Genomic DNA, 26,919 nt, shown 5'->3' on the forward strand with positions numbered 1-26,919 from the left:
GAATTTTCGACTTTTGGCCAGCTTTTTGACTCAAATACCCCTCTGTGCGCCGCATGTGAGGTTCGCTCAGTGAAACGCCTTTTGTCAGCAAGGAGCCTGTCTGCTGCAGAAATACATCGACAGATTTGCGAAGAGTACGGCGATATTCTTATGAGTGAAAACAAAGTGCGTAAATGGGTATAGCTTGACCACGAAAAGAAGATGGATGACCTTGAAGCAAAAACACCATTTGTATCATTTGAAAAGGGTTTTTTGGTATTATTTTGGAATAGATAGAATTAGCGAGCCCTCACCTCCTATTATTCGGTACTTTCTGACAGATTCTACCTTCTATGAAGTATACAAATGTTTTGCTTCAAGGTCATCCGCCATCTGTTCATAGTCAAGCTTTGAGAGAAGATGGCCGTGACAACGTCCATGATGAGGAGCGCTCCAGTCGCCCTTCTTTGATTACATCAGATGATTTGATAGCTTCAGTGGAAGTGAAGTCTTCACAAATCTGTCGATGAATTTTTGCAGCAGAATGGGTCCTTGCGGCCAAAAAGCGTATCACTGAGCAAACCTCACATGCGGCGGGTGAGTTGATAGTATTAAACATTATGAAAGCATAATCGCTCAATTGGGACAGTTTCGTGAAGAAATTGGGACCAAAAACTAATCATCACCAGCTCACATGAGGAATGCACATTAGGGTGGGCCGAAATAAACTTTTTTTTATTTCAATGATGGGTAGTGCGGAAAAGGTGTCATTGGTGAAGCAAAGTGCACATAAAAAAATTTTATGTGCATTTTTTTTTTGGTTGCAATTTTTTTTTTTTTTTGACAATTTTTTTATCTGCCGTAATTGAGTTGAAGTTTCGACCGAACGGTGTTTTTTTTTAAATGTTTTTAGCAAAATTAGAAAATATAGTACTATTATCTTTTCGTTGATGGGTAGCGCGGAAAAAGTGTCGTTAGTGACACTAAATTGCCATAAAAAATTTGAGGTGTGTGGCATAATTCCTTTCTCTGCCAGAAATGTGGATAAGTTTTTGCAATTTTTTTTAAAAAGTGTTTAACAAATTTTACCGAAACGTTAAAATACTGTTTTCGCCGTATTTATCGGAAATAATTATACAGTTTGGTACACATGATGAATTTCTGGATACTTGGTGCGTTATAAAGTAACTCGGGGGGGGGGGATTGCTTATAAACTTTTAAATTTGATATATGCTATTAGAAAATGCAGCTGCGTTAGAATATGTATCTGCGTTCAAACTAAGGTAAAATAGCGCAGAACTCGACAAAGAACCAAGGAACGAGTGGATGAACATAAACTTTCTGCCCGGTACTCCCAACAGAGTGTTTTATCTACACTGTTTTTGGCAACAAAAGCTTTTTTCGAGTTGAATTTCTGCGTTTTTGCGCTCTTAACTTCTATTACAGTTTTACAACATTGAAAGCATCTCGTCCTTCATGGGTATTTGCTGCATCCGTGCTATTTTAGTAACATTTCAATTTGCTTTACTCGTGGGACTTTCAAAGTAGACTTTGAAAAAATCTAAAATCTCTAAAATTGTTTCGAATACTATGTTCATTTCAGTTTCTTTTGAAGAAAAACCTTCCGTGAATCGAGGTTCTCTGGACAGTGGTTGAGAATCAAATCGAACAAATCATAGCGTTCCGTAATCCTGTATTTAAATTTTGGTACTTAAACACTCGAATTTATTGATCCTTATTTTTTCAACAAATATTCATTACAATTTTTTGATATCTTGTTTTTTGTGATTGCCATTGCTGTGGTTGCATTGTTGTGAATTCCCAGGATGGCCCACTATTTACCAGTCTAGATCCCTCTGCGCTTCCTGGGTGCGAGATATCGTAAGGCTTGTTTAGGTTTCGAGGTACTGAAGTGCAAGAAAAGAGTTCTGTAAACAGCTGTGAGCTATCTAGATTACGTAATAGACCCAGGTTTCCTGTCTTAAAACTTTGTTGTGCCCTGCCTAGTTGACACAGTTGCCGAATTATCAATTATGTGTTTTTAGTCTACGCTCAAATTTTCAGTATTTTCCGATTTTCCCTTTATTTTGCCTATGTAAAATGACAGATATAACATAGAATGGTTGCAATAGTAGGTTTTCGCATTCCATCCGCTTGGTTTTGATTGGGCCGGAAAGCCCTTAGGTCCAGTAGTTTCTCTTTCTTACTTAATAGGAGTCAGAGTGGGAGTTCGTTCGAATGAAAAATGCACGCCAAATGTTGCAGTTCCTTAATTATTTCCATCTTTCTTTTTTTTTTCAATACTGGCAACGATATTGTACCTTTTTTTTTTCGTTTTCCTGTTCTTACGGCAGTACTGTGCCGTTTCACCCGACAGCTTTTAGTTAAGAGATAGCAGCTGTGTTCTTGTTTAAAACAATTCAGTGACTAAGAGCGAGTGCTGAATTGCTCCCGTTGGTTTTGAACGTAAAGCAAACAAAGTTTTCTAATAGCATATTTCAAGTTTAAAAATTTATACGCCATAAGTAGTTAACTTCTAACTCACCACGCCTTTAAAAATAATCACCTGTGACAAACTATATAATTACTTCAGATAAATATGGCGAAAACAAAATTTTTACTGTTTGACAAAATTTATTGAAAACGCTATAAAAAAAAATCGTCGAAATTTTTACGCATTTGTGGCAAAGGAAAGAACAATAATACCACACACCTAAAATATTTTATGGATATTTAGTGCCAACAATGGCACCTTTTCCGCGCTAACCATCATCGAAAACAGAAAATACTATTTTTACTAATTTTGCTAAAAACATCAGAAAACAGCATTAATCGAAACTTTTTGCGGGAGATCAAGAAATTGTCAAAAAAAAAAGTTTAAAGTTTTTATGTGCACTTTGCTCCACCAATGGCATCTTTTCCGCACTACCCATCATTGAAGCAAAAGAAAAAGTTTTTCGGTCTACCCTAAAGCACTTGTGTACCGACTTTCACTTGACTCCATGTATACATTTTAAGCTCGAGTACCCACAAAAAATCGTTCAAATGCATACAGACACAGACAGACGGACAGATTGCTTCGAAAAATGGTTAAATAGTCGGGAACAAAATTAATCATGGTTAATCCGTCAAAGTATAAAAATTTTCACGTAACCAATAGTTTCTTCTATACAAAAGAAGAAATTATTATAGCGAATGGTTATCATTTAAAATCTAACATCCAGATTGCTAGCATTTCGTCTCGGTTATTTTTTAAAGTAAAAGTGAAGCGCAAAGGGTTCCGTAGCTCAAAAGTTTGGGAATTGCTGGTTTGGAGCTTAAGTGACTAAGTGAAAAGAGCGAGAAACGCCGAATACCAGATTCGCGAATTTTCCAGCTTCTTGATATTGTGGACTCTAGAGACTTTTAAACAAAATATTAATAAGACTGCAACTTAAAAATAAATTTTCTGCAGATATTAATTCAATGCTAAAAGTAAGAACTAACAAGTATCGTAATCTCAAAAACGAAACCTTAACAAAACGAGCTGATGGGGTGTGCATCACATGACTTCCTTTTACTCTAATTTAATGTCATTTTATCATTATTGGCAGTTTTATTATGATTCAATTGTTTACTCTCTAAATATCACCAACAGTGGCCAAATTGAAACCAGATTAAAAAAAAAAAAATTAATTTGAATTTTGTCATCTTGAATTCAAATTATGTTTTTCGCAATCACGAGTGTGTTTGTATGTGTGTGTGGGGGGGGGGTATGTGTATGTGTGTAGCATGTGTGTTTGTGTCTGTGTGCAGTCATGAGTGTGTGGGTAGTTGTGTGTATGAGTGTTTGTGTGCGTGGGGGCGGGGTATGTGTGTGTGTGTGTAAGTATATGTGTTTGTGTCTGTGTGTAGGCATGAATGTGTGGGCAGTTGTATTTGTGTGCATGTGTAGGTGTCTGTATGCATGCGTGTGTGTATGTGTTTGTGTATGTGTGTGTATGGTGGTGTTTGTGTATGTGTTTGTGTGTGCGTGTGTGTTGGTGCGTGTATGTATGCGTGTGTGTGTAGGATATGGACGCAACCTGGAGACGGTTTTCGCTAGAGGAGCAGCATCGTGAGGCCGGCCGACGCGACGGGTGGTGCTGGCAGAGGGTGGCGCCGCACCGGTGGGAAAAAAGATAGCACGCCAAAAACAGTCAAATGAAAGCAATAAGCAATCGTGATTGCTCAAAAAAAATAAATAAAATCGCCAAATTTGTTGCCAGGTTGGCGACAAAACTTGGCGACCAAAAGACTGGCGATATATCGCGAAGTGTCCGCCAAATTATAACACCACTTGAGTTTACATCGAAATTAACAATGTTTTCCCCCCACAAAGGGGCGAAAGACCCCCTTTGGAGCATCCGAATGCAACCAAAAAGGAAGGTGCACAACTAGACCCCACTAGGAGTCTACGTACCAAATTTCAACTTTCTAGGACATTCCGTTCTTGAGTTATGCGACATACATACACACATACAGACGTCACGAGAAAACTCGTTGTAATTAACTCGGGGATCGTCAAAATGGACATTTCGGGTGTCTGTACGTTCCTAGGCATAAATCCACGTGTGGTCGAGTTGAAAAATAAACTCAACATTCATTCGGGGGTGAGGAAAATGGAAATTAAGGCAGATTTTTGAGTGAAAAATTTTTGGCGAATACAATACTTCCTTTTTTATAAAAGGAAGTAAAAAACGCGTTCACGAAAACGAACTTCATATATTAGTGTGAAAACTCGCACATTTATTACGTTCGTGGACATACCCTTCTTACATTTCATCTTCTTCCTTTTAAAAACATTATCGAATTTTTTTTCTTGACGGTATGTGAATATTTTAAATAGTGCTTTCATAAACAATATTTTGTAATATTTCAAAATTTGTAAGCATTTCTGAATTGTTTTCTTCATAATGCATTACTATTATTGTAATTTGGGTTTATAAACAATTGAAACAGAAGCGTTTTTTAGCAATCCAGAAAACCGGGAAATTCAGATATCCGGGATAGCGATGGTCCCGAACGTCCCAGATAATTGGTTCTTTACTGTTTTTTTATTTTCAGATTTCATATCTGAGTATCCGCTTACTATATTTGAAGAGAATTGCTCGTTAAGCGCCTCACTCATTTGACGTTTTGAAAATTAAGTTCTAAAACGAATTTAATTTTTAACGATTTGGATGATGCTAGAGAGAGGAGGTTCTGGGCCTTTTCCCGAGAACTTTTCAAAATTGAAGTCTTAAAAACACTACTGTAGACCATATTTGGTAATGTTGGGGGCTCGGCAGTTTTTAAAAATTGAAGCTCCAAAAAAGTCCGTCTTTAGCGATTTTCGATGTTGTTAGAAACCCAAGAAACGAGATTTGAGATGCTTTTCAATTGTTTTGTTGGGGGAAAGGAGCTTCCGAAGCGTAGCATTTTCAGAATTCTTATTTTTAGACCATCTAGGGGGAAAAGGGGGGGGGGGATAGGAGAAGTAGGATGTGATTAACTGATCAATAATATGCAACAGTTGAGCATTTTGTTTTAAGGTATTTCTAAAAAGAAATTAAGATTTTTACCTCAACATTTTTACTTTCCTTTTTAAAACTACTTTGTTTTCCCAAGGCGCGTTCTTTTCTTTAATAAAAAGGAATGAATTTGAAAAACATTCTACTCAGTTTTCTAGGGAAGGAGGGGCACGAACCACGTGGAACACCCACTCTTGGTTGCACCACTGTAAGTAGAAAAAAATTATTTAATTTTTGTGTCATATTTTACTCTTAGAGTTATACACGGTTGAAACTCCACTATTCCTTTTGAATCACCCTGTGCAATGTAAAAAAAAAAATAATAATTCAGTTATATTGCTCTAATTTTTTTTTTAAAATGCCATAATAATTTTCATTTGTAGTCACGCCTGGAATAAGCCTATTACGATTTCGCGATTTATTAGGACAAATGAGTGCAAATATCCCTCTGCTGCATTTCTAGCTCAAGGAACTTTACTGCAGTAATATTTACAACAGTCGAACTTTCTGGGATAAATCCTGACTACACATAATAATCGGTCAAGATCTGAAATAATTGACCTTGAAGAGATTGTACATCACACTTAGGATTATGTCGGAAGAAAATCAACTCTAGTTTATTAGAGCCAGTGGGAAAATGTGTCATCTGAATGTCAGCAATGTTTGTAAACGAATCTCAGCAGACCTTGTGGAAAGAGAATTCAGATTCATTCATCATATTTCTGATGTTGATGAGATAAATTTGAAGAGCATCAATTCCGCCCCTTGGCCTACTATTCAAATTGTTGTTTTGACCTATGTCCAGTGAGAGCTGTCAGATTATTTGAACAGTGCAAGCGGAATAAGATGTCAGCTAGTCCTCTCTTTCGGCAAATGCACGGAAAAGCGGAGTAAGTGCTGTTTCATATTTCTTATATTTTGCATCTTTTAACGAAGAAAAGGTGTTAATCAGCTGATGCAGGTGCAGAAACTTCGAATCATTTCTCCTAACTAATATTTTATTACAATTAATATTCGATTTCTCTAAATGCTTACACCATCGAAAAAGAACCATCAAATTCTTGCGAAAATATTAAGGTTTGTCTTTATATGAGTATGAGACTTCTTTTTGTTTCATAATTTGTATTAATAAAAAAACAAAAAGGCTTGATGGTTATTAAAACATGTCTTATTAAGCGTAAAAGCAGGAGTTTAGCTTTTATTTTATTGACTTAATATTAATGTCCCCTTAGACAATGTAATTTTTTTATCTTTTGTAACAAGGAGTTCCTTTCGGGATAGGTCGTCGAATTTCAACGGTAGATGGCTCTCATTGTTTGCTCAGACCCTTAACAAAAACCATACAATAGTGTAATAATGAAAAAAAAAAAGATAAATAAAAATAAATAGCAATCACATGAGCATTGTAAAACATGTTTCTGGACGCATAAATTATTTTCCCACGTGTAACCGTTATTGAAACATGAGGTCTTAAAAGTTTGCCGACCATTTAAAGAAAAGTCGCCAAATTTAGCTTGTTTCGGTGGGTAATGTAATGGAAGACATCTTTCACACACTTTGTAGATGGATGTCCTGTTACATGCAGACGGTAAAATCGCGTGGTATCTTCAGATTCTCACCAAGTCGTTAACTTTGACGCTTTTCTCGAAATGTCGGCAGACTTTGAGACCTTATATCCCGGTAATGGGAGCGCGATAGCAAAAATTTTTACGTCAAAATTTTTTTTTCGATATACCTTTTCGATTGCTGCCTATTTAAACGTTTTTCATTATTACAGCATTCGTGTGGTTCCCTGGTTGGATTAGAATCAATACCTAGGGCTAAACCTTGATCGGGGACTTAGGCACAATAATAAACTAATCCTAGGTCAGGCTTTTAAGGAAAGTTGCTTATACGCGGCGTGTGCAATAGTATTTACGAAGAAAATTTGACTTTTTAGGTAAATTTTTTTTCTCTAACAACTTAGCTTTTTTTTTGTGCCACCTAGTGCCGATTGTCAACATGCCCTCCGCCTCATTCCCTGGAATACAAATGATCTTGACCACTTTGAGCTCGCCATGTCACTCATTCATTCAATTAGCACTTCAGAAAGAAGTCACGAAGTGCAAATTAGTGGTGCTGTTGACTGTGAAAGGAAATATTGTAAAAATTTCATCCTTAGAGTTGAAACTAAAGCCCGTAGTCTCAACACTTTTTTTCCCCTCTCTTTTGCCCTGAAAGAAACGAAATTGAATACGAAACATAAAAGCACAATAAATACAAGTCTTTTCATATGCCAATATACTACCATATTACCCGGCGTTGCCCGGGTATTTATTAATTCCAATTTTCTCTTGCAATTAAAAAAAAAAAATCCTTGCCATTGAAGGTTTGAACTGCATCTCTGTATTGAACTCGATTAGTTGCCATAACTTTTAGTGACAATTATCAGGCTTGTGACCGACCCGAATATCGGCCTAACTAACTTTCGAAAATATCGTTGTTTTCGACAGGTGTTTTATATACCAATTGGATGATTTTGCATCTTGATAGATGTAACCGAATTACGGTTATGGGACATTTAGAGACATTTTTCTAAGTTACTGTCAAATAATGATATATCTGTTAGGTAAGTTTTACATAGTAGCTCGTTAATGAACAATTTTTGCGAATGTGGTAAATTTATGGTGTCCTTTCCGTGGTTTTTTGGGGGATATTACAGGGATGTACGTTTATAAAACATCACTGTTTAGCAATAAAATTTCTTACGCGTACAGGAATCATTCTCACAAAGAGTTGAAACTATGTCTGACACTGTAAAATTCTTTTTGCAAATTGTCCATTTTGTATAATAAAGTTCCAGTGGTTTGCACATAAATATTTGGAACCCTTCATGAAACATAGTGGTAAAATGAGCTTTAGCTTTTGTACAATTACAGAACAAGAAAAAAATGTGAAATACTGATGCTAAAACTGTTATTCTGTCCGCTATTGCAAGGAAAAAAAAAGATTCATTCTTGACTATTTTTTATTTTAATACAAGTGTAACAAAATAGATAGTTAACGAGGCAGATTAACAATCAGAACAAACGAATTAAACTCACATTTTTTTGTTGACTGTCGAGTTCTAGAAAACAAAGCTAGAATATTGTACTTAGTTTTCTGAAATATATACCGGATTCAATGATATTGATTATATTATTTTTGAGTGTTTGTTAGTATTGTTGCGCGGATTCTTTAATATGTAGCTGTTTAACTGGTTCTTTTAAAATTCTCCAGTTAGAAAAAAATTCTATTCAATATTTCCTAACTTTATAGATTTCGTAGAGGATTCATTGGGCTGATTCTTTTACTGGGTTTGATGAAGATTCATCACAAAAGTAAAATTTGACACAATGCAATAGTTATTTCGTTTTGAAAGGAGTAGTTTTGAGCAATTTTATGACTCTAAATTTGAATTCAGGGCCGTTTGATTTCTTTTTCCAATTCCCCCCCCCCCCCTTGTTTACAAAATCTGGCGAAGAAAGGGAGTAAATTGTACATACAAACAGTGACAAACACACAAATCCACATGCATCCTGCTTTGTAAAAAGACGATAGTTAAATGAAATCTTCTTCACTTTGTAGAGCCAGAGTGGGTACAGTGAGACACGAAAATTCAACCAATAGTGAGACACATATTGTTTGAATTAGCAAACTTCGAAAGTCTACCTGAAAAAATATGAATAATTATTACAGTTTTGCTTATTCAAGGAAAATTTCATGTCGTCTTGACACACAGTAGTGACATCTACAGCGTATTTGCTGGGACTGAGAAAGAAAACCGATAATCATGATAAAATTTGGTATGACTTTGTACGACTTTATACTCCGCTGGGTAGCTAATAGTTAGGCGTTGGTCTCTTATGACTGTGGGCGCAAAATCTAAGTCCATGCTCTCCGTCTCCAGCCGCAGATTCGAGATGCACAAATCGCAGCGTTCATGGCCGTATGATATGTGGTGTGTAAAAGATGCTTGATTATTCGTTCGACCTTTAACAATACCGGAAATATTGAATTCTTAGAGCAGTTGTTCATCAGAGAGAGCCCCAGGTGCCTCTTTCAGGTGGGAAAACAGCGCGTAAAGATTATTTTGGTAATGACATCTGCCGATAGTGGTGTTAGATGAAAGAATGAATGCAATACGTGGAAATGCACTTGGTATATGCATGACGCGAGTAACTAATGCGCAGCCCCTTTGAAAAAAAAAATCTTCACGACATTTTTCAATGTAACAGTTATGAATATTAAAACGCTGTTGCAAAAGAAAATTACTAAAGAGCAGTGTTTACAATGTGAAACCATAGATTTCCGCCCCGGTAAATAAATGAATGCATACATAAGCAAGTAAAATAAGTGTACACGTTAAGTCATAGTGCAGCTGAAAACAATCCCGTTAAAGTGTCAATATTAAGTGGATATATCTGGAAAATAAAAATTTTGAAGTACAGGAAATTATGAGAAAATAATGTTAGGGAAGAATTACAGAACCGGTCGAAAGAATGTCAATTTTTTGATTCTAGCTTTCCCAAAAGGGAACCTTTCATTCAAAAATTGTCGCACAATATATTTTTAACATTGGATTGATGCAAAAATCAATTACAATTAAAACAGCAAAAATCATTAACATATTTCATTCAAAACAAGCAAAAAAAAAAAAAAGTTGAAGCTTATTGATAGTTTTCAAAATTATCAGAATTGATTTAAAAAAATCTAGAAAAAATTCCTATTAATACTAGGTGGAAACCTCTCGGCCTCAAAGGCAGGTGGCACCAAGTGTTCGGAGGTGAATCAAAGTCAAAAATTGTTGGGAAGAAAGACGAAGGTACCGTAAAAGCGGGCTACTTTGGGGGGGCATATTGAGAAAACGATACAACGTTCTCTGTAAACCTTCAGGAAGCAATTTTTGAACATATTTTGACAAAATCCATTAGAGAGTGGCCTCAAGGAGTCAGTAATGTATGCCAAGCAGTTTGATAGGTCTTCACAAGGAGCAACACTAGTGGTTTTGTGTTCCTGTTGCTAATGTGTGTCTTTATGACTTCTCCGACGTTTACATGTAGAAGCAGCTCCATATAATCTAAGAGTTTTTTTAGTACTTATTTATGAACACTATTCAATACCTTATGCAGTAGCATAATTGTACTTCTCATTTCTGCTAAAGTTTTTAATTAAAAATTTCATAATAACAACATTTCCTAACCTAAAATTACGACCCACTTTGGCCCAGCATAAAAAACTTCAAAAATCCACCAGAGAGAGATTTGGAAAAGTAAAGAATAGCTAAAATTAAGACTCTAAACGGAAAACACAAGAAATACATGGAATTATTGGCAACGGATAAAGAGATTGCAACTCAATTCATCAGGACTTAGATGACTTTCGTTATGAAGATGAAGAGGAATTAAAAGCAGCAGAGGTTTAGAAAAAGGTTTACCACTTGCATCAACTTCTTTAAATATTGTTAAATTTGCTGGAAAGTTTACGAAATTTTATTGTTGTAGAATGGAATGCACTCATATTTCTAAAGATAGCTGTTCATGCGAGAGAAGAAGGAGCAAATGTTGAGGCATGGAACGCACCAAAAAGTTTCAGAAGTGACCGAAAATTTAGGATCCTTTGTTTTACGAATGTGCTATCTTAATAAAATTATTCCAACTTCCAAAACTGATGAAACGATGACTGTTCTCCGTTGGGATTTTTGAGACAATAACTAGGTATGCACACATAAAAAATATATTTTTTTCTTAAAACCAATATTGTGACTCAAACTTCTTGTTCACACACACACAACGAATTTTTCTTCAAATAAATAATTTTTCCTATGTACACAATTGTAACAAAACGTATTACCCACACAGGGAGGGGATCTGTAATGGAACAGTAAGAGTGCCATTTTTCCCCTAGGATTCCATCCATTCACCCGCCAGTGCACGTTGGGTTAAGGGTACCAATTTTTATCCTAGTTAAGGATGTTATTTAGTTCTATAGGATGCCACTGTACAAGCGTTTCACCCTGAAAGTTGGCAATGACAACCCATAGTTTTAAAAGTAATGTTAATTTTTTTCTAGGTCCCCCTATTTTTGAATTTCTGAAAATTCTAAGTGCAAAGTTTTGTCAAGTAAAGAGAAACGTTCATGCTTTGCTTCAGAATTCACCCCACGGCCTTGGTTCAGCTTGAAATCAAAGAAGCAGAGTCAATCCTTGCCAGTTTTAAAAGCTTTTCACTAAACTTGTTTCGTCATTCCTCTGAACTGACACAATGATTCACGCTCAATAACCAATCTGTTACATTTGATAATCACTCTTACTCTTTCATCTCTTTCTTCACACGTGATAACCAATCTTTTAATCATATTTTTGTTTTACCCTGTTACAATTGTTGATCGGCTTACTTCCAGCTTAAAAAGGGGTGAATTGTGTGTATGTATGCGTGTAAGTGTGTATGTAGGATATAGACGCAAACTGGAGACAGTGGTGCTGCAGAGGAGAAGGGGGAAATAAAATCATAGGAATTCGAAGCAGTCAAATGAGAACAATAAGCAATGTGATTAATCAAAAAAACCTCGCACATCAAGGGAAAGACGCTTTAAAATAGACACAAAGACAAATGAAAGAATTTCAAAACATTTGTAAGAAATATATATAATGCTCAATTTTTGAGTGGTTTGAGTTACTTTTTGAAGGAGGCGTGGTGGACTGGCAATGGAATGGTTCTAGAGGTGTGCGGCTCTGCAGAACAATCGCCTCTTTTTCTGTGGCTTATATTCTCTCTATTTTTCTGTTTAAAGCGGAAGTGATTGAATGATTCGAGTTAATGGTAAAGTGGAGGAGCGCGGTGTATTGGGAATGGAATGGTTGTGGAGGTGCGTCGGGTCGAAAATTAATGTACTGAGCATTAATTAATGTACCGCCACATTCGGAATGAAGTCTCTAAAGTCTACCATCTTCAGCGGTGTACACCAGTCCGCAGCAGGCAGGATTTTTTCTCCGTACATGTAAAATATTTTTGGACAAATGTTTCGGGGGGAAGAGTATCCCCTCCCGCCCTAGGGTACGCTACTGAACTTGTGTCATATTTATTGGGAAAGGTGAGTTTTGCGTAAATCATTAAAGAGCACTGTGACCTCCAAAGATATCCACAGTGAGCTTCAGACAGTGCTTCCAATGTTATGGTATTTATAACGAAAAAAATCTATGAAAAAGTGGTATGTCATAGCATCAAGCGGTTCAACTCTTTTTATTTACATATGCAACACAACACACGACAGATTTACAGTACAAAGTGAGGAAATAACACCCAGAACACCGGTGAGAACTGAACTCATGACCTCAGAGTCAAGGAAGCCCCTGTGCTCTAATATGATGGTGAAGAAAAAACTGTTGCTTAAAATTGATAAAAATGGTAATACAAAAATACTTCATTAACCGGGAAAACTAAGTAGCTAAAATCATTTTGCCATTTTTAAATGAAGCACTAAATTTAGTAGTTATAAAGTGTATCGATACTTTTACAGCAAGTACCGAATGTGAACGTCTTTAAAAATTGCTTTCTGTCGGACAATGTCGTGGGCTGAATAGTATAGGCAGATAATTACAATTCAGTTCTTTTTTTTTCATACTGCTTCAGGGGAAAAAATTACAAATTAATGTTTTTTCATTATTTTTGAAGAATGTGAAAACTTCATTTACATTTAGTAAGATACCATTTATAAATTTTTATTAATTAGTAGTATTTAGAGTGGAGGAGGGTAAATATGGGGCAAATGTATTCTCATTTCAGAATGAGCGAAAATATGGGAGCTGCAGGTATAAATTCATAATAATAGGAACACCCATTTAAAAATGAGTCATCCTTTAACCGTCCAATAAATGGCCTCCACTTGTTTCAAAGATGGACCCCCTAGTTGTTAAAGGGAAGGTATCAGTCGAGCATTTGATTGTATAGGAGTTGCACAAAAAAGTTCAGTTCCAGCAAAGCGTGACTATGTCCGACATCCCAGACGTGAACAGAAGCAAGATAACTGATGTTTGTCTTGCTGGAGCGTCCATGTACAGAGCAGTCAACTTTGTGAGTGTTTCAAGAACCACTGTGTCAAAAGTTAGGACAACCTACAAACTTGGGTGAGATTTATTCTGCGAAGCACAACAGTGGGCGAAATTAGAAGATGAACGACCGTGATAGACGGGTGTTGAAAAGTATTGTCACTCAAAAAGGCAAGACTGCATCATTATATCCGAGATGAATACCCATGAAATTCCGTAACCATGTAAATTACTCAACGGATGTTGAATGCTACATACATTGCTTTCAAAACTGTTGTTTCGGCACTGAATGCTATGAAGAGACGACAGTAGTGACGTAACTGGACACATCTGCAGTGATGAATCATCATTTGCGTTATTCCAGACCACTAGACGTGTGTTCGTTTGGCAGACGCTGGCCGGCAGAAGCATTTCATATTGACTGCCTGGTTCAGCCCGGGAAGCATAGAAGGGTTTTCGTGATGCTTTGAGGGACAATATCTTCCCATAGACGATCACAAGTGACCAGTATCGTAGCATCTTCGCAGATCTCCATCCAATGCTTCAATTTAACTTTCTTGGAGATAATAATGTTTTGTATTCATACTTTTTATTACAATAAACCTCATTGGTATTAATTGGCTTTCTGCCGTTCTACATTGTACCAATTAATTAGAGAAAAAATATTGAAAATAAAAAAACGTCCCCCACTGCCACAAAAAATGAGCAAGTAAAATGAAATAAATAAATTAAAATAAATAAAATAATATAATATAGATAAAATAAAACAAATCAGAAAAAAATTCCAAACAATTGCTTTTGTCTTGAACAGTGGTGCAACACCATCCTACCTACCTTTGGGGTACACATTTTCCCCAAAGGCTGGGATTATTGTGCACTCTGCACTTCAGAGGTTGTTCTAAAAAAATCGATAAAAGTACGCTTTTTTAAAGAACATTTAGTGAATGATTTAAATTCTACAGAAACTGAAAATTGTACGCATTTACCTCACATGAACCCCTATATCTACTTTCGAGCAAAAAAAAATTCAGCAGAAGCATCTTCGTTTTGATAAATTTGTGGTTGCTTTGCTGTAGAACCCAAACTCAAAATACAGTAAACTCTCGATTATCCGCGAATGAATCAACAATCAGGAGCATGTATTTTCGCAGTAAAAAGCAAATACCAATGGCTGTTTTTTTTTGTCGAAAATTTGTAAATTGAAACTCAGTTGGTTTTGTTTTATTTATTTATTTTTCATGATCTCTTCATCTTAAATAGATTTGTTCTTTATTGATGTTAAATTCTGTTGTGCAAAAATACAAACATTTTTATTGTACTGTAGAAGTTTTTACTGTTTGAAGAAAGTTTTATGCATCAATACAGCTACGTTTTAAAGCAGTACAGTTTTTACCTTATTTGTCCGTCGTTTTAGCCTTTTTGAGGTTTGTCCGCGATTTTTATTATCCGCGGGGCTTGTGCCCAGTGGCGGCGCGAGAGCAAAAGTAGACGTCGGCGACGCAGTTTTGCGAGGCCCTTTTAATCATAAAATATTCTTAGACAAATAATTGAATTCATGGAATTAATTTTTGTAATAACTATTGGCACTTAGGGTTCCTAATTCACTTAATTGCTAGGACGAAAACATTTTGCGATTAGTAGTGCAGTCTAAAAGAAGTTTTTTTGGTGGCGGGGGGAGGAGGCGGCACATTGACGGGGGGGGGGGAAATTACCTGATAAAAAGGGGGTTCTGGGGGCTCTCCTCCGGAAAAATTTTGAAATTTATAGTTTAAAAACGCCATTTTAGGCTTTCTTTGCTGATGTTAAGAGAAAAAAGGTACAGGGTGTCTCGGTGGAAATTTCTAGAAAATGAAGCATTAAAGACACAATTATAGGCCATATTTATTGACCTTAGGGTCAGAGACTGTCCCAGATCGATTCTTTAAAAAAAAAAGATCAAAACCAATCATTTGCAAATTCTCTGAATTGAAGTTTCAAAAACGGAATTTTAGACAAACTTAGAATATTTTACGGGAAGGAAAGGAGCTCTTCCCTCGAAAATTTTTCAAAATTATGGTACTAAAAACTTTAGCAATATTTTACATTCAGGAGCCATTCCACTTAAACTTTTTGTTAATGTAGTTTAAAAAGCCTAATTGCTTATGATATAAAAGAAAGACGGTATGGGGACCCTTGCCCGAATATTTTCTGAAATTCAAGCCTCAAAAATGCGATTGTAAGGCCATTTTTTGTAATATTAGGCTCGGTAATTTTTGAAATTCAAACTAAAAAAACGCAATTTTAAGCGATTTTCGATGTTGTTGAGTATTTGGTGGCTTTAGGCTGGAAATATCGCGAAATTAAGATCTGGAAACAAAATTTCAGTAGTTGCTCCATAATGCTTTCGATGTGTGCGTTTGTATGTGTGTGGAGGGGGGGGGGAGTTCAGAGGAGCAGCATTTTGAATATTTTCTTACTTTTAGATGAACTTAGGAAACAAAAGAAAAAAGAAAGGAACTGAAAAGAAGAGCAAAAAGAAGGGGGTGGGGAGGAATAGAGTTAACTGATCAATAAGCTGCTGCCATTGAATATTTTTAACTCAGGCCCCGACAGAATTGGGTCAAATATTTGCTAAGTCTGGGCTCTGTGTACTCTCCCCTGCACACACTATTTTGATTACTTTTGCGTCTGTTGTATTTAATAAGAGCTTCAATCAAAAACATGGAAATATCTTAAAACTTCTGAGAATTTACTTCTGAGAATTTTGCGAGGCCCTATCTGCGCGAGGCCGTCGGCAGCTGCCGACGTCGCCGACGCCTAGCGCCGCCACTGCTTGTGCCACCCAATTATGCAGATAATCGGGAGTCTACTTAATAGAATACTTCTCATTTTTGGTTAAAAATTATTTTAACCAAATATAAGTGCAAATTAGGTATTTAAATAAACGTGCCACCTTTCTTAGACCTCAAAATGTGCATTTCATTTCAAATATGCTCAATTAAAAATAATCTTAGACAGAATAATCCAAAAGTTTATAGACATGAAGGTTTACATGAAGTCAAAAAATTAGAATATTCAAATTAAACGGGGGAAAATCACTTTCAAAAGAAACAATATCAATACTAGAGTGCGTCATTTTTTGCTGGATTGAATGCTTTCAATTCTTTCACACACGGGTTCTACCACCTGTTTACATCAATCGTTTTTGAGAATGCTTATGTTCGACGAGCACGACCGGTAGCGCCCGGTTAGTTAATCACGTGACAGCTAATGATCACGTGCTCCAATCAACAGCTTTGAATGGTAACCGATTCGGTAACCGGTTGCTCATAGAACGCTGCGGTTTGTAACCGGTTACTTACCGGTCGACCAGTAAGGTTCGTCGAACGCAACCAGAGTTTCCATAGCCTCTTCAATGCGGCAACAAGCTCAATTTTGTTGGCGGGCACCAGGTCTTGGACCGCTTTATTTAGATTTGACGGTACCACAAATTCTTGATCGTATTGAGATTGGTAGAATTGCTTGACCAGTTTAATACCGATATTCCTCTTTCTGTTTAAAATCTATGAGTCGATTTAGAGACATGAACACGGAGTGGAATCTTGCTGAAAGATAAAGTGCGTCATTAAATGTGTAACTGCTTTGCCTCAGATGAAGTATCATGCACTATTATTGATAAACAACTTCGGCTATTAATAAACAGAAGTCGCTTATTGTTTTAATTTAAGATACACATAACTAGCAGTACCCGCAAGGCGATGCCCGTGCTAAAAAGTTAAAGAAAGTTCGTTGAACCAAAAAAAAAAAAAATCCACGCCCTCCCGTCCCTTTTTGATGTGAAATGCAGTTTCTTCAACTTAACTAACCTTTTTAAAAAACCTATTAAAGTCTTTTTGGAATTTAACAATATTTTCCAAAACACGTAATAACAGTAGCATTAAAACTCAAAATAATCCTTCAACTGCATAGTTCATCGCTTAACGTGCCAAGCAACCACGCTACCGTAACCCTGTCTTTTAGCGAGTGACGCGGTTTTTTTCCTTGCAGTTTAAATTTTTCGCCAAATAAACAATGCTATAGTAAAAACGTTATAAAGAACAATCACAATTGAATAATACGAAAAATCAAATTATTTACTTAGATAAGTAACTATCTTCAACTATAAGAACAAAAACAAACGTTAAAGGAATAAGGTACACAAAACCCAAAAGAAAAATCCTACAAAATCAAATTATGTACCTGAACATCAAAAAAAAAAAAAAAAAAAAAAAAACGCATTCAAAATTCAGTTCGCTGATCACAACAGCGTAGCATGGGAATGGTTCCTCGCAGCTATCGACACTGTCGGCCAGTGCCCTCTCGAAGAGTTAACTTACCCCACCATCTGTTAGGAATTCATAGAGCTAACCAATTAAACATTTAATTTGCAATTACAAATATTTCGGTCAAGCTGATTTTAAAAAAATGGCCTATAGCCTTTCTTAATAAATGGACTATTCAACACAAAAATAATTTTTCAATTCGAGCCAGTAGTTCCTGAAATTAGTGCGTTCAAGCAAACAAACTCTTAAACTTCATAATATTAGAATAGATATAAATTTTCCCGTTTTCATAACATTTTTTATTGCTGCTGCACTCCTATTGGTCATAGCGTGATGTTATATAGCCTACAGCCTTCCTCGATGAATGGCCTATTCAACACAAAATAATTTTTCAGTTCGAACCAGTAGTTCCTGAGATTAGCGCGTTCAAGCAAACAAATTCTTCAGCTTTATAATATTAGATATAAACTTTCCCGTTTTCATAATATTTTTTTTATTGCTGTTTCACTCCTATTAGTCATAGCGTGATGTTATATAGCCTATAGCCTTAATCAATGAATGACCTATTCAACACAATAATAATTTTTCAATTTGAACCAGTAGTTCCTGAAATTAGCTCCTTCAAACAAACAAACAAACTCTTCAGCTTTACATAATTAGTTAGTTAAGGGTGTCCGGGACACCAAAATCGTCAAATTTTGCAATTTTGTATCATTTAAAACACTTCTCCATTTTTTTTTCTGCATGAAAGAAAGTTTGAATCTTTATTCTATCTTAATTAGAACGAAAAATATTGCTATTTTTGTTGCATGCATTTAACTAATATTATTTTAATTTTCAAACTTTACACGCGTTTTTCTCCATGATGCAATTTTTCCCGATTTTTTGCATTCAAACTATTTTAAGTTAAGAACTGATAAAGCTAAAGTATTGAAATTTGGAACCAGTAGCGTACCTATTGGGTCCAGCGCCCCCAGGTCTCCCCGATGGCAAGTCACCGGAAGTCACTGTGACCGCCAAAAAAAAATTTTTTTTTGGGAGGGGGGGAGGAGACATTTTGACTAATTGATTCGGAAAATTAGCAGACAGTATTGCAACTGTGTGCGTGCTCGCATTTTATCATGCAAACTTCTTTTTATGATTTTACTTGGCATGCTCTCTAGTGATTTGGCCGAATACCGAATAATCGGCCAGATTGTGGCCGAATATTCGATATTCTGCCAATTCACAAGGGAGCATGCCAAGTAAAATCATGACAAAAAAAAGTTATGTAAAGTTTTAAATTGCTAACCAAATTTATTTATTTATTTTTTTGCCAGAACTGTACAAACAATGTAGAATTTATTTTTATATTTTTGTGAAAGTATTTTTTATGACCACGGAGATACAAGCATTTCTTTAAAAATGCAAATTTTATTATAAGATTTTCGGCTCATAGCACGCAGAGTTTGCCGTCAATCGTTACTAAACTTTCAGAATATTTGATAGCCTACAATAGAAACATAATAATAAAATTTGAAATTAAAATGTTGAAATAAGAACGTTTAAAGCTGTTTCATTTTCACTGCATGTGCGCAAAAGATATCAATTTATAACCTTCATACTCCAAAACCCAGATAAATCCTACACCTCATGATAAAATTTCAGCTCGATATCTTAAAAATTAAAAAAGTTATTATCAACGATCTAATGAGGGGAATTTCAATCATTCTTTGATCGGCGAAGATTCGTGAGGGACCGTTCGCAAATAATCTGTTTTTATCATGAATCACATTGAATAACGGCAGGCAAGTGTTACTAGTTTGCGAACCACCCCTTACGATTCGTCGCTTATTCAAGGATTATTGAAATTCGGCTCTTTAAATCGCTGATAACTTTTTGAATTTTTGAGATATCGAGCTGAAACTTAATCTCGAGGGGTAGGAGCTATCTGGGCTTTGGATTACGAAAGTTATAAATTGATATCGTTCGTGCACTCGTAGTGAAAATTCAACTACTTTAAACGTTCATATTTCAACGAATTTTCAATGTAACTTCAAATTTTATTATTATGTTGCTATTGTATGCTATCGAATATTCTGAAAGTTTAGTAACGGTTGACGGAAAACACTACGTGCTATGAGCCGAAAACCTTCAAATAAAATTTGCATTTTTGAAAGAAATGCTTATATCTCCGTGGATATAAGAGATACTTAAACAAAAATGTAAAAATAAATTCTACATTGTTTGTACAGTTCTGTCATTTTTTTTAAATATTTGGTTGGCAATTTAAAACTTTACATAACTTTTTCTTGTCATGATTTTACTTGGCATGTTCCCGTGTGAATTGGCCGAATATCAAATATTCGGCCACAATCTGGCCGAGTATTCGATATTCGGCCAAATAACTAGGGAGTATGCCAAATAAAATCATGACAAGAAGTTTGCATGTAAAGTTTTTAATTACCAACTAAATGAAAAGATTTTTTTGCCGGCACCGTAGTGTTCAAAAAGTGGCTCATATGTTGAAATCATTTTTGAAATGTCGATGAAGAACATTACAGGTCAACTATTTCTATTTCCGGAAGAGTAATACAATGTTGAGTGAAAAGAAAAAAAATAATTGCAAACATAATACGAGGGAAAAAAGTACTATAAAGAGTTTTTAGATATAACGCTGTTATGGCTTCACTTGGTCAGGAATGTTTTAAAAATACATTGTGTAATGTAAAAAAAATATATGAAACATAGGAGCGCTAAAAGCTACTTTACTGCTTTAGTTTACACTTTTTTGAAGTGAAAACTTCTTTAGGCACATTGAGCATTTTTGAGGTGGGGGAAAAACCATCCATTTCGTGACACCGTCACCTCACCGACATTTGGAATACAGCGCATATGCTGTATCTCGTTGCTTCTTTACATGCGTTGTTTTCATTGGGATTACGAGTCTTAGTAGCGTAATCAGCAGCGCATCAGTCTCAAGATCTGACGATCGTGAGTTCGATCCTCACCCGAAGCGTTGCATTTCTTCTTCAGAAAAAAAGGTTTAAGCTTACATTATGTTTTTGAAGTGAAAACTTCTTTAGGCTCGTTGGATATTTTTTGAGATGAGAAAAACAAGGCAATTGATATCGGTGAGATATGTGTTTGCCGTTGCCACTTTGAAAATGAATCGTTAATTGTAATGGTTGCGGTTTGTATTCAGAGATGGGCAGATTCGTATTCGTAAATCCGAATCCGAATTTGATTCACAGTACCTTAACGTGTCAATCCGAATACGAATACATTCGTATTCACAAGTGTGAATTCGAATAGATTCATGTTTGCAAGTGTGAATCCGAATACGAAATTCGGATTCATACCTATGAATCCGAATCTATTCAGATTCAGACCTATGAATCCAAATCATTTCTGATTCACATCTGTGAATACGAATCCATTTGGATTCACACTTGGATTCACTGAAAAATTCAATTCAAAAGCTCAATATAAATAAATAAATGTCTGTCTGTACCTCGCTACAGGTCGAGTTTTGGGTGTCAGTGAATTTCTGAAGAAAAAAAGAAGTTTTAAAGTACCGTGTTTTTAGAATGAACTAAAAAGCATAAAATCATTTCTCTTAGCTTCATAAACAGGGTGTCTCAAAGGGTTGTTGACAAACTTAACATGCTGGTTTGTCAAGACCAAGGTGAACAAGATTTATATAGGAAGATGTGTTCGCAAACACAATGCTGGGGCACTACATGCACACGAAGTCAGACACTAACGGATGTTGCACAACGTGTCGCATATTTATTACACAAAGACGGTTTTACACAACATTTTAATTTTTAAGGAGAGCTTAAAGCAGTTGCTAAAATTTGCTTCCCGCCAGCTCTCATAATCACGTGGCAAAGACAACGCAGCTATCGGTGAAATCTTGTCCGAATGGATCGTTATTACGACGGTCGGTACTTTGTCGTTGCGACGCGTGTATGACAACTAAAGGCAGCAAATTTCAACAACAGCTATAAGCCTTTCTTGAAAACTAAAATGTTGTTTAAAATCGTCTTTGTGTAATAAATATGCGACATGTTGTGCACCCGTTAGTGTCTGATTTTGTGTGCATGTAGTGTGCCAGCATTGTGTTTGCGAACGTATATTACTATGTTAATCTTGTTTATCACGATATAACACACCAGCATCTTAAGTTTGTCGACAACCTTTTGAGACACCCTCTTGATTTAAAACCCTGTTAAATTTCAGAATTTCTGACAGATTTCTGGAAAATTTGATTATGAGTTTTTAATAGCTATCAGAATACTTGTGAGCTTTAAAAAGAAAACCAGGGAGCGCATAAACAAAAAACTAACTATAAGTGTAAAGAAAGGATATCAATGAAAAACTTAAACTTCAGTTTATACTATTTGCAAAGCAATAAAACTGTTGGTTAAATTATAAATGCATCAATTGTTGCGTGCGCCCCATATTTGTTCTTTTAAAGCTAACAAGTATTTTGATAGCTGTTAAAAACTCATGATTATAAATTTTCCAGACAATCTGTAAGAAATTCTGAAATTGTATAAGGCTTTAAATCTACACGAAGATTAGAGAAATTAGTTTATACTTTTTAGTTCATTTTAAAAATATGGTACTTCAAAACTTTATTTCATTAATTATTTTGATTTAAATCTGATTTTTTAAAAAGACTTTAGAAAATTTCGTAATTGACGAATTTAAACTTTTAAATAAAGGGTGTTTTTTTAGAGGTATAGAACTTTAGGTTCAAATAAAACACCGTTAAATGATATAAATCGCCATGAATTTGGCTTTATTCGAAAGATGATTCTTTGCCATTTTTATTTAAATGTGATTTCTGGTATATGGCCACTTCGGCTGGCTTGGAGAACGTCTAATCGGGAAGCCCAATTTTCTATCACTTTTTGCAGCAATGGGGGCCGTATGTGAGTGATATGTGGCGAATGTTCTTGTCCAAGGCGTCAATCGTCTGTGGCTTATCGGTGTAGACTTGAGACTTCACACAGCCCCACAAAAAATAGTCCAGCGTAGTTAAATCGCATAATCTCGCAGGCCAATTCACGGGTCCATTAAGCGAAATTATTCGTTCACCGAAAGTCTCATTCAATAAATCGTGACATGCGCTGTGTGGCGTGTTGCACCGTCCTCTTGTGTATTCATGGTGAAATGGCAAACCAAACTAAACACAAAACAAGTGACAACTATCAAAATGGCCCACAGGTCAAACAGTGTTCTCGACTTAAAAATCTATACCTCTAAACAAAACACCCTTTATAATTAAATTTAAAATCTATGCTTCAAAAATTTAAAAACAATTGAATTTCAAATAATAAGTCACCATAAAGTTTTCATATCATCCTGCAAAACCAGTTTAATACAGCTGCATATGATTCAAATCAAACTTAAAATATTGCATAGTTGTACATATAAACGCATAAAAACAAGGCAAACAAATCGGCCTTTGGCTTTTGCCAAATGTCTTTTCATACATAAGTTCACTTTTTTTCCCATTTCTTTTCTTTTTTTGTCGAGATGAACCCTGTATTATCTGGCGTGCCTCAAAATTCGAATTTCCTGGCATGCTGATGGTCAATCTCACGGTATGTCGTCTCTTTTCCGCAATTTGGCTAGAGAGGGGTAATATTATTTTTATGCATGGAAAATTAAACACAAACTAAGAATTTATTTTCATATATTTCCTATATTTGCATCAATATTTACTTTGTAAACGAACTGAAATATACCATACCAAAATGTATTCAATTGATGCTCTAATTTCTCATACACGTAAAAACTAGACTAGTTTACAAAATAAAAAATTTTTAGAGCTACAATTTATTTTAAATGAAAATTGAAAACACACCACACAAACACGCGCGCGCACAAACACGCCAAATGTATTCTGTAGTTTTACGTTTTCCCTTCTGTCGGCAGTCTCATGACTGCTTAATTTTTATTTTTTTCCTTTGCATTTATTGTTTTTTTTGGTCAATATTTTGCAAGTGATTATTTTCTAAAGCCTATCATTTCAGTCTCAGAAATGAACATTACACTTTTTTCAAATAAAAACTGAACATGTACCAAGAGGGGCGGGGGGGGGGGGGGGGAGGGCATGCGAATTTTAAAAAAGCTTTGTTGGGGCAACACAAAATAATAGGAAACAGTTCTATACGTGCTTTCTTATGCATTTGCTCAATTTAAATGCATACTATCTAAAATTTAGTATTCTTAGAGTATATTATGTTTAAGATAACTTCGTTGTGTTATTTTGACTAAAGCTAATTTAAATGTCTGTCTGAAAACTAAATTAAATGATTATAAATAAAAAAAAAGTTAATGAATGTAATCTATAATATAATACTTAAGAAATAAAAAATTGATTTTCCCATATATCAGTAACTTTAAAATTTGAAAAAAAAAAAAAAAAAGTTAGAGTGTAATATTTGTTTAGAATTAGTGGCGCACGCATGGGGAGGTGTAAAGGGGTCTGGACCCCCTCCCATAGCAACTTGAGGTTTTTTTTTCCTTTTTGATTGACTTTAATCCTCTACGTAAAATAATTCTAAGCAAAGGTAACAATAACTTCAGATTTAATAACTGAAAACATACATATGTTCTCTCTTTCTTTCCCTGAAAAATCGAATTGTATGTGAACATAAATTGTCCTATAATGATGATTTTGCTTTGCTGGTTTTATTTTTAATTGTGAGAAAAGCAAATACATTCATTCTTTTGCTTTCTGGTCTTTTAATTTCGTATTTATTATTAATAAATTTATTTTATTAACTTACGTTGAATTTTTCAATTTTTTTAAATCAATTTTTACTCTGACAATCTATAAAATCAAAAGAATATGTTTGCAAGCGTGTTGGAGTATGAAAATGATGGACCTTCGATCCTAGATTCCTCTTTGAAAAATTCCTGTGTGCGCTACTGTTTACAATTTGACAGCATAATTATTCGCCGAACAGTATTTCTTCCTTGGAAAAAAGAAAAGAAGGCTAACTCGAAAAGAAACTTTCAATTTCTCCTTCCATCTGTACTAAAATGTACAGTTCACGAAATAATATTTTTTGCGTTTTATGAGACATGAGTAGAAGCAATTTTCATTACGAAACTTCCTCTTCGCCGTCCTCTAATTATTGTGACGTTTCCAACACAGCGAAGGTCGTGTTTCAACTCTCACTTAAAGTTTCATAAACCTTTCAAAATCGTTGTCACAGCATAAACATCCATTTAAATACGCTTATGAAATGAAGTGTGCTACCTGGGAGTACAGTAAATCCTGTAAATTTCACCACCCCTGTAAGTATGGGTGCCCACCTGGGGGGGGGGGGAGGGGTCATGGCGCAGACTGTGCCATTGAAGTTTTTAGGGAAGAGGGGGGGGGTGTTTTAAGGGGTATTTTTCTCATGTTTTGGGTGGGGGTCTCTGTGATATTGAGGGGGTGCGCCCTTACCCTTAAGGGGGTGGGCACCCTGCTTGTAAGCTGACCACCTGTCTAAGTTGACCGCTTTTTTAAGATACAGAATTAGTCCTATGTCATATAAATCAATCCATAAGTTGACCACCTGTTTAAGTTGAAGTCTAAAGTGGTGCTCCGCAAGAGGTAAACTTACACAGGTTTCACTGTATTATTTACTTCCTGATTGAGAAGCAGAAAACGGCCTTTATTTCCATATCCAGATGGTTACGATCAGTTTGTTTTTAGATCAAAGCAGGAAACCTTCTATTGGATAAAACTTCTTAATTAGCGAGTCGATTGCTGTTATTTTCACGTGGATAATTCGTTTAGCAAACATAAAAATCGGCTCGGTCAAAAATTTTCAATCTGCTCGTTAAAGTCACACCATATTCTAGGTTTTCAGTTTTTAAGCGTTTAGTCTGAGTTTTTGCATTTATATAACGAATCAAAACAAAGCGTTTATTTACTTATCAAACGTTTTCAAAAGCAGTAATACTAAATTTTGAATTGAAATGTTTTATTTTATAACAAAGTAAGCCAATAAATAGAATTAAAAATGAAAGATAATTCGCCAAATGATTGAATTTTGCCATTAAAAAGTAAAATAATCCTCGCCACCAAATAAATACATTATCTCAATTTAAAAAAAAAAACAATAATGGTTCCATGAAAATGTAAAATTACAGTATAAGGAGCAAAAATGGCAACAGCAGTTTTAGCAGCGGGAAATATGTTCGCTAATGTGGCATTTTTACGTTAACGTAAAAATTATCATAACTATAATAATACTCCTAATATTATTAATTTGGCGGCAAAGTTTGGGTTTTTGTGGCGATATTTGAAAAATCTGGGAGCCACATTATTCCAAAAGGCTCATTTAAATATGAAGATTCTGGCAAACAAATAAATTCAGCCATCAAAAATCATTAAAAGCTATATTACAATTAAAATTGATCTGCCAATCAAATAAAAACTAGTAAAAAGTCATCAAATAACATTAATAGTAGATTTCGATAACTGTGATCTTAGCAATTTTTCCAATCGTAACAAATTTTTTGAAGCTAAAAATTAAGAGCTTTAATGTTCTTCGGACTTGCTGATATTGCCAAAACAAAACAATTACTGCCCGAAGTATAGCAGTAGGGTCAAACTACCTGAAATTGAAATATCCCCAAAATACCATGAAATTTAAAGTAATCGAACTACTAAATAAAACAACATTGAAAGCTAAATTACCTATTGCCACTCTCGCCAAGTGACTACGTTACCGCAACTGTGTCAATTTGGCACTCGTTGGTCATACCATACTAAACCAACGAATGAGAGAATTCGCGTTTTTCTAATTCGATGTTTGCTGTAGTACTCAAAAAGAGCTACTGGTTTTAATTACTTCAAACGATAGTTTTTGTACTTTTTACATTTTCAATAAAAATAACTAAACACATCAGGTGGGAAAAAAGTATATTCAGTGTTTTGGCTGTTCTGAAAAGTGCCAATTTTCACATTCGTCGGTTTAGCATGGCGCCGACGATATCGACTGCGTGTTGGTGCGTTTTTCTGAGTCGGGGGTCGCTAGCAAGA

At 35.3% G+C, this 26,919-nt stretch overlaps 1 protein-coding gene across 1 annotated transcript in view; it reads left to right on the forward strand.

Annotated features, from left to right (window-relative positions):
* The first annotated feature begins 332 nt into the window (after positions 1-332).
* The window catches only part of LOC129231180 (uncharacterized), a 201,806-nt gene continuing 175,219 nt past the window's right edge, over positions 333-26,919 (forward strand). Inside the window, exon 1 of the mRNA XM_054865427.1 lies at positions 333-482. Coding sequence (XP_054721402.1) covers positions 333-482 — 150 coding nt within the window. The remainder of the gene's footprint in view (positions 483-26,919) is intronic.

The sequence above is a fragment of the Uloborus diversus genome, chromosome 10, assembly GCF_026930045.1.
Source record: "Uloborus diversus isolate 005 chromosome 10, Udiv.v.3.1, whole genome shotgun sequence".
Lineage (NCBI taxonomy): Eukaryota > Metazoa > Arthropoda > Arachnida > Araneae > Uloboridae > Uloborus > Uloborus diversus.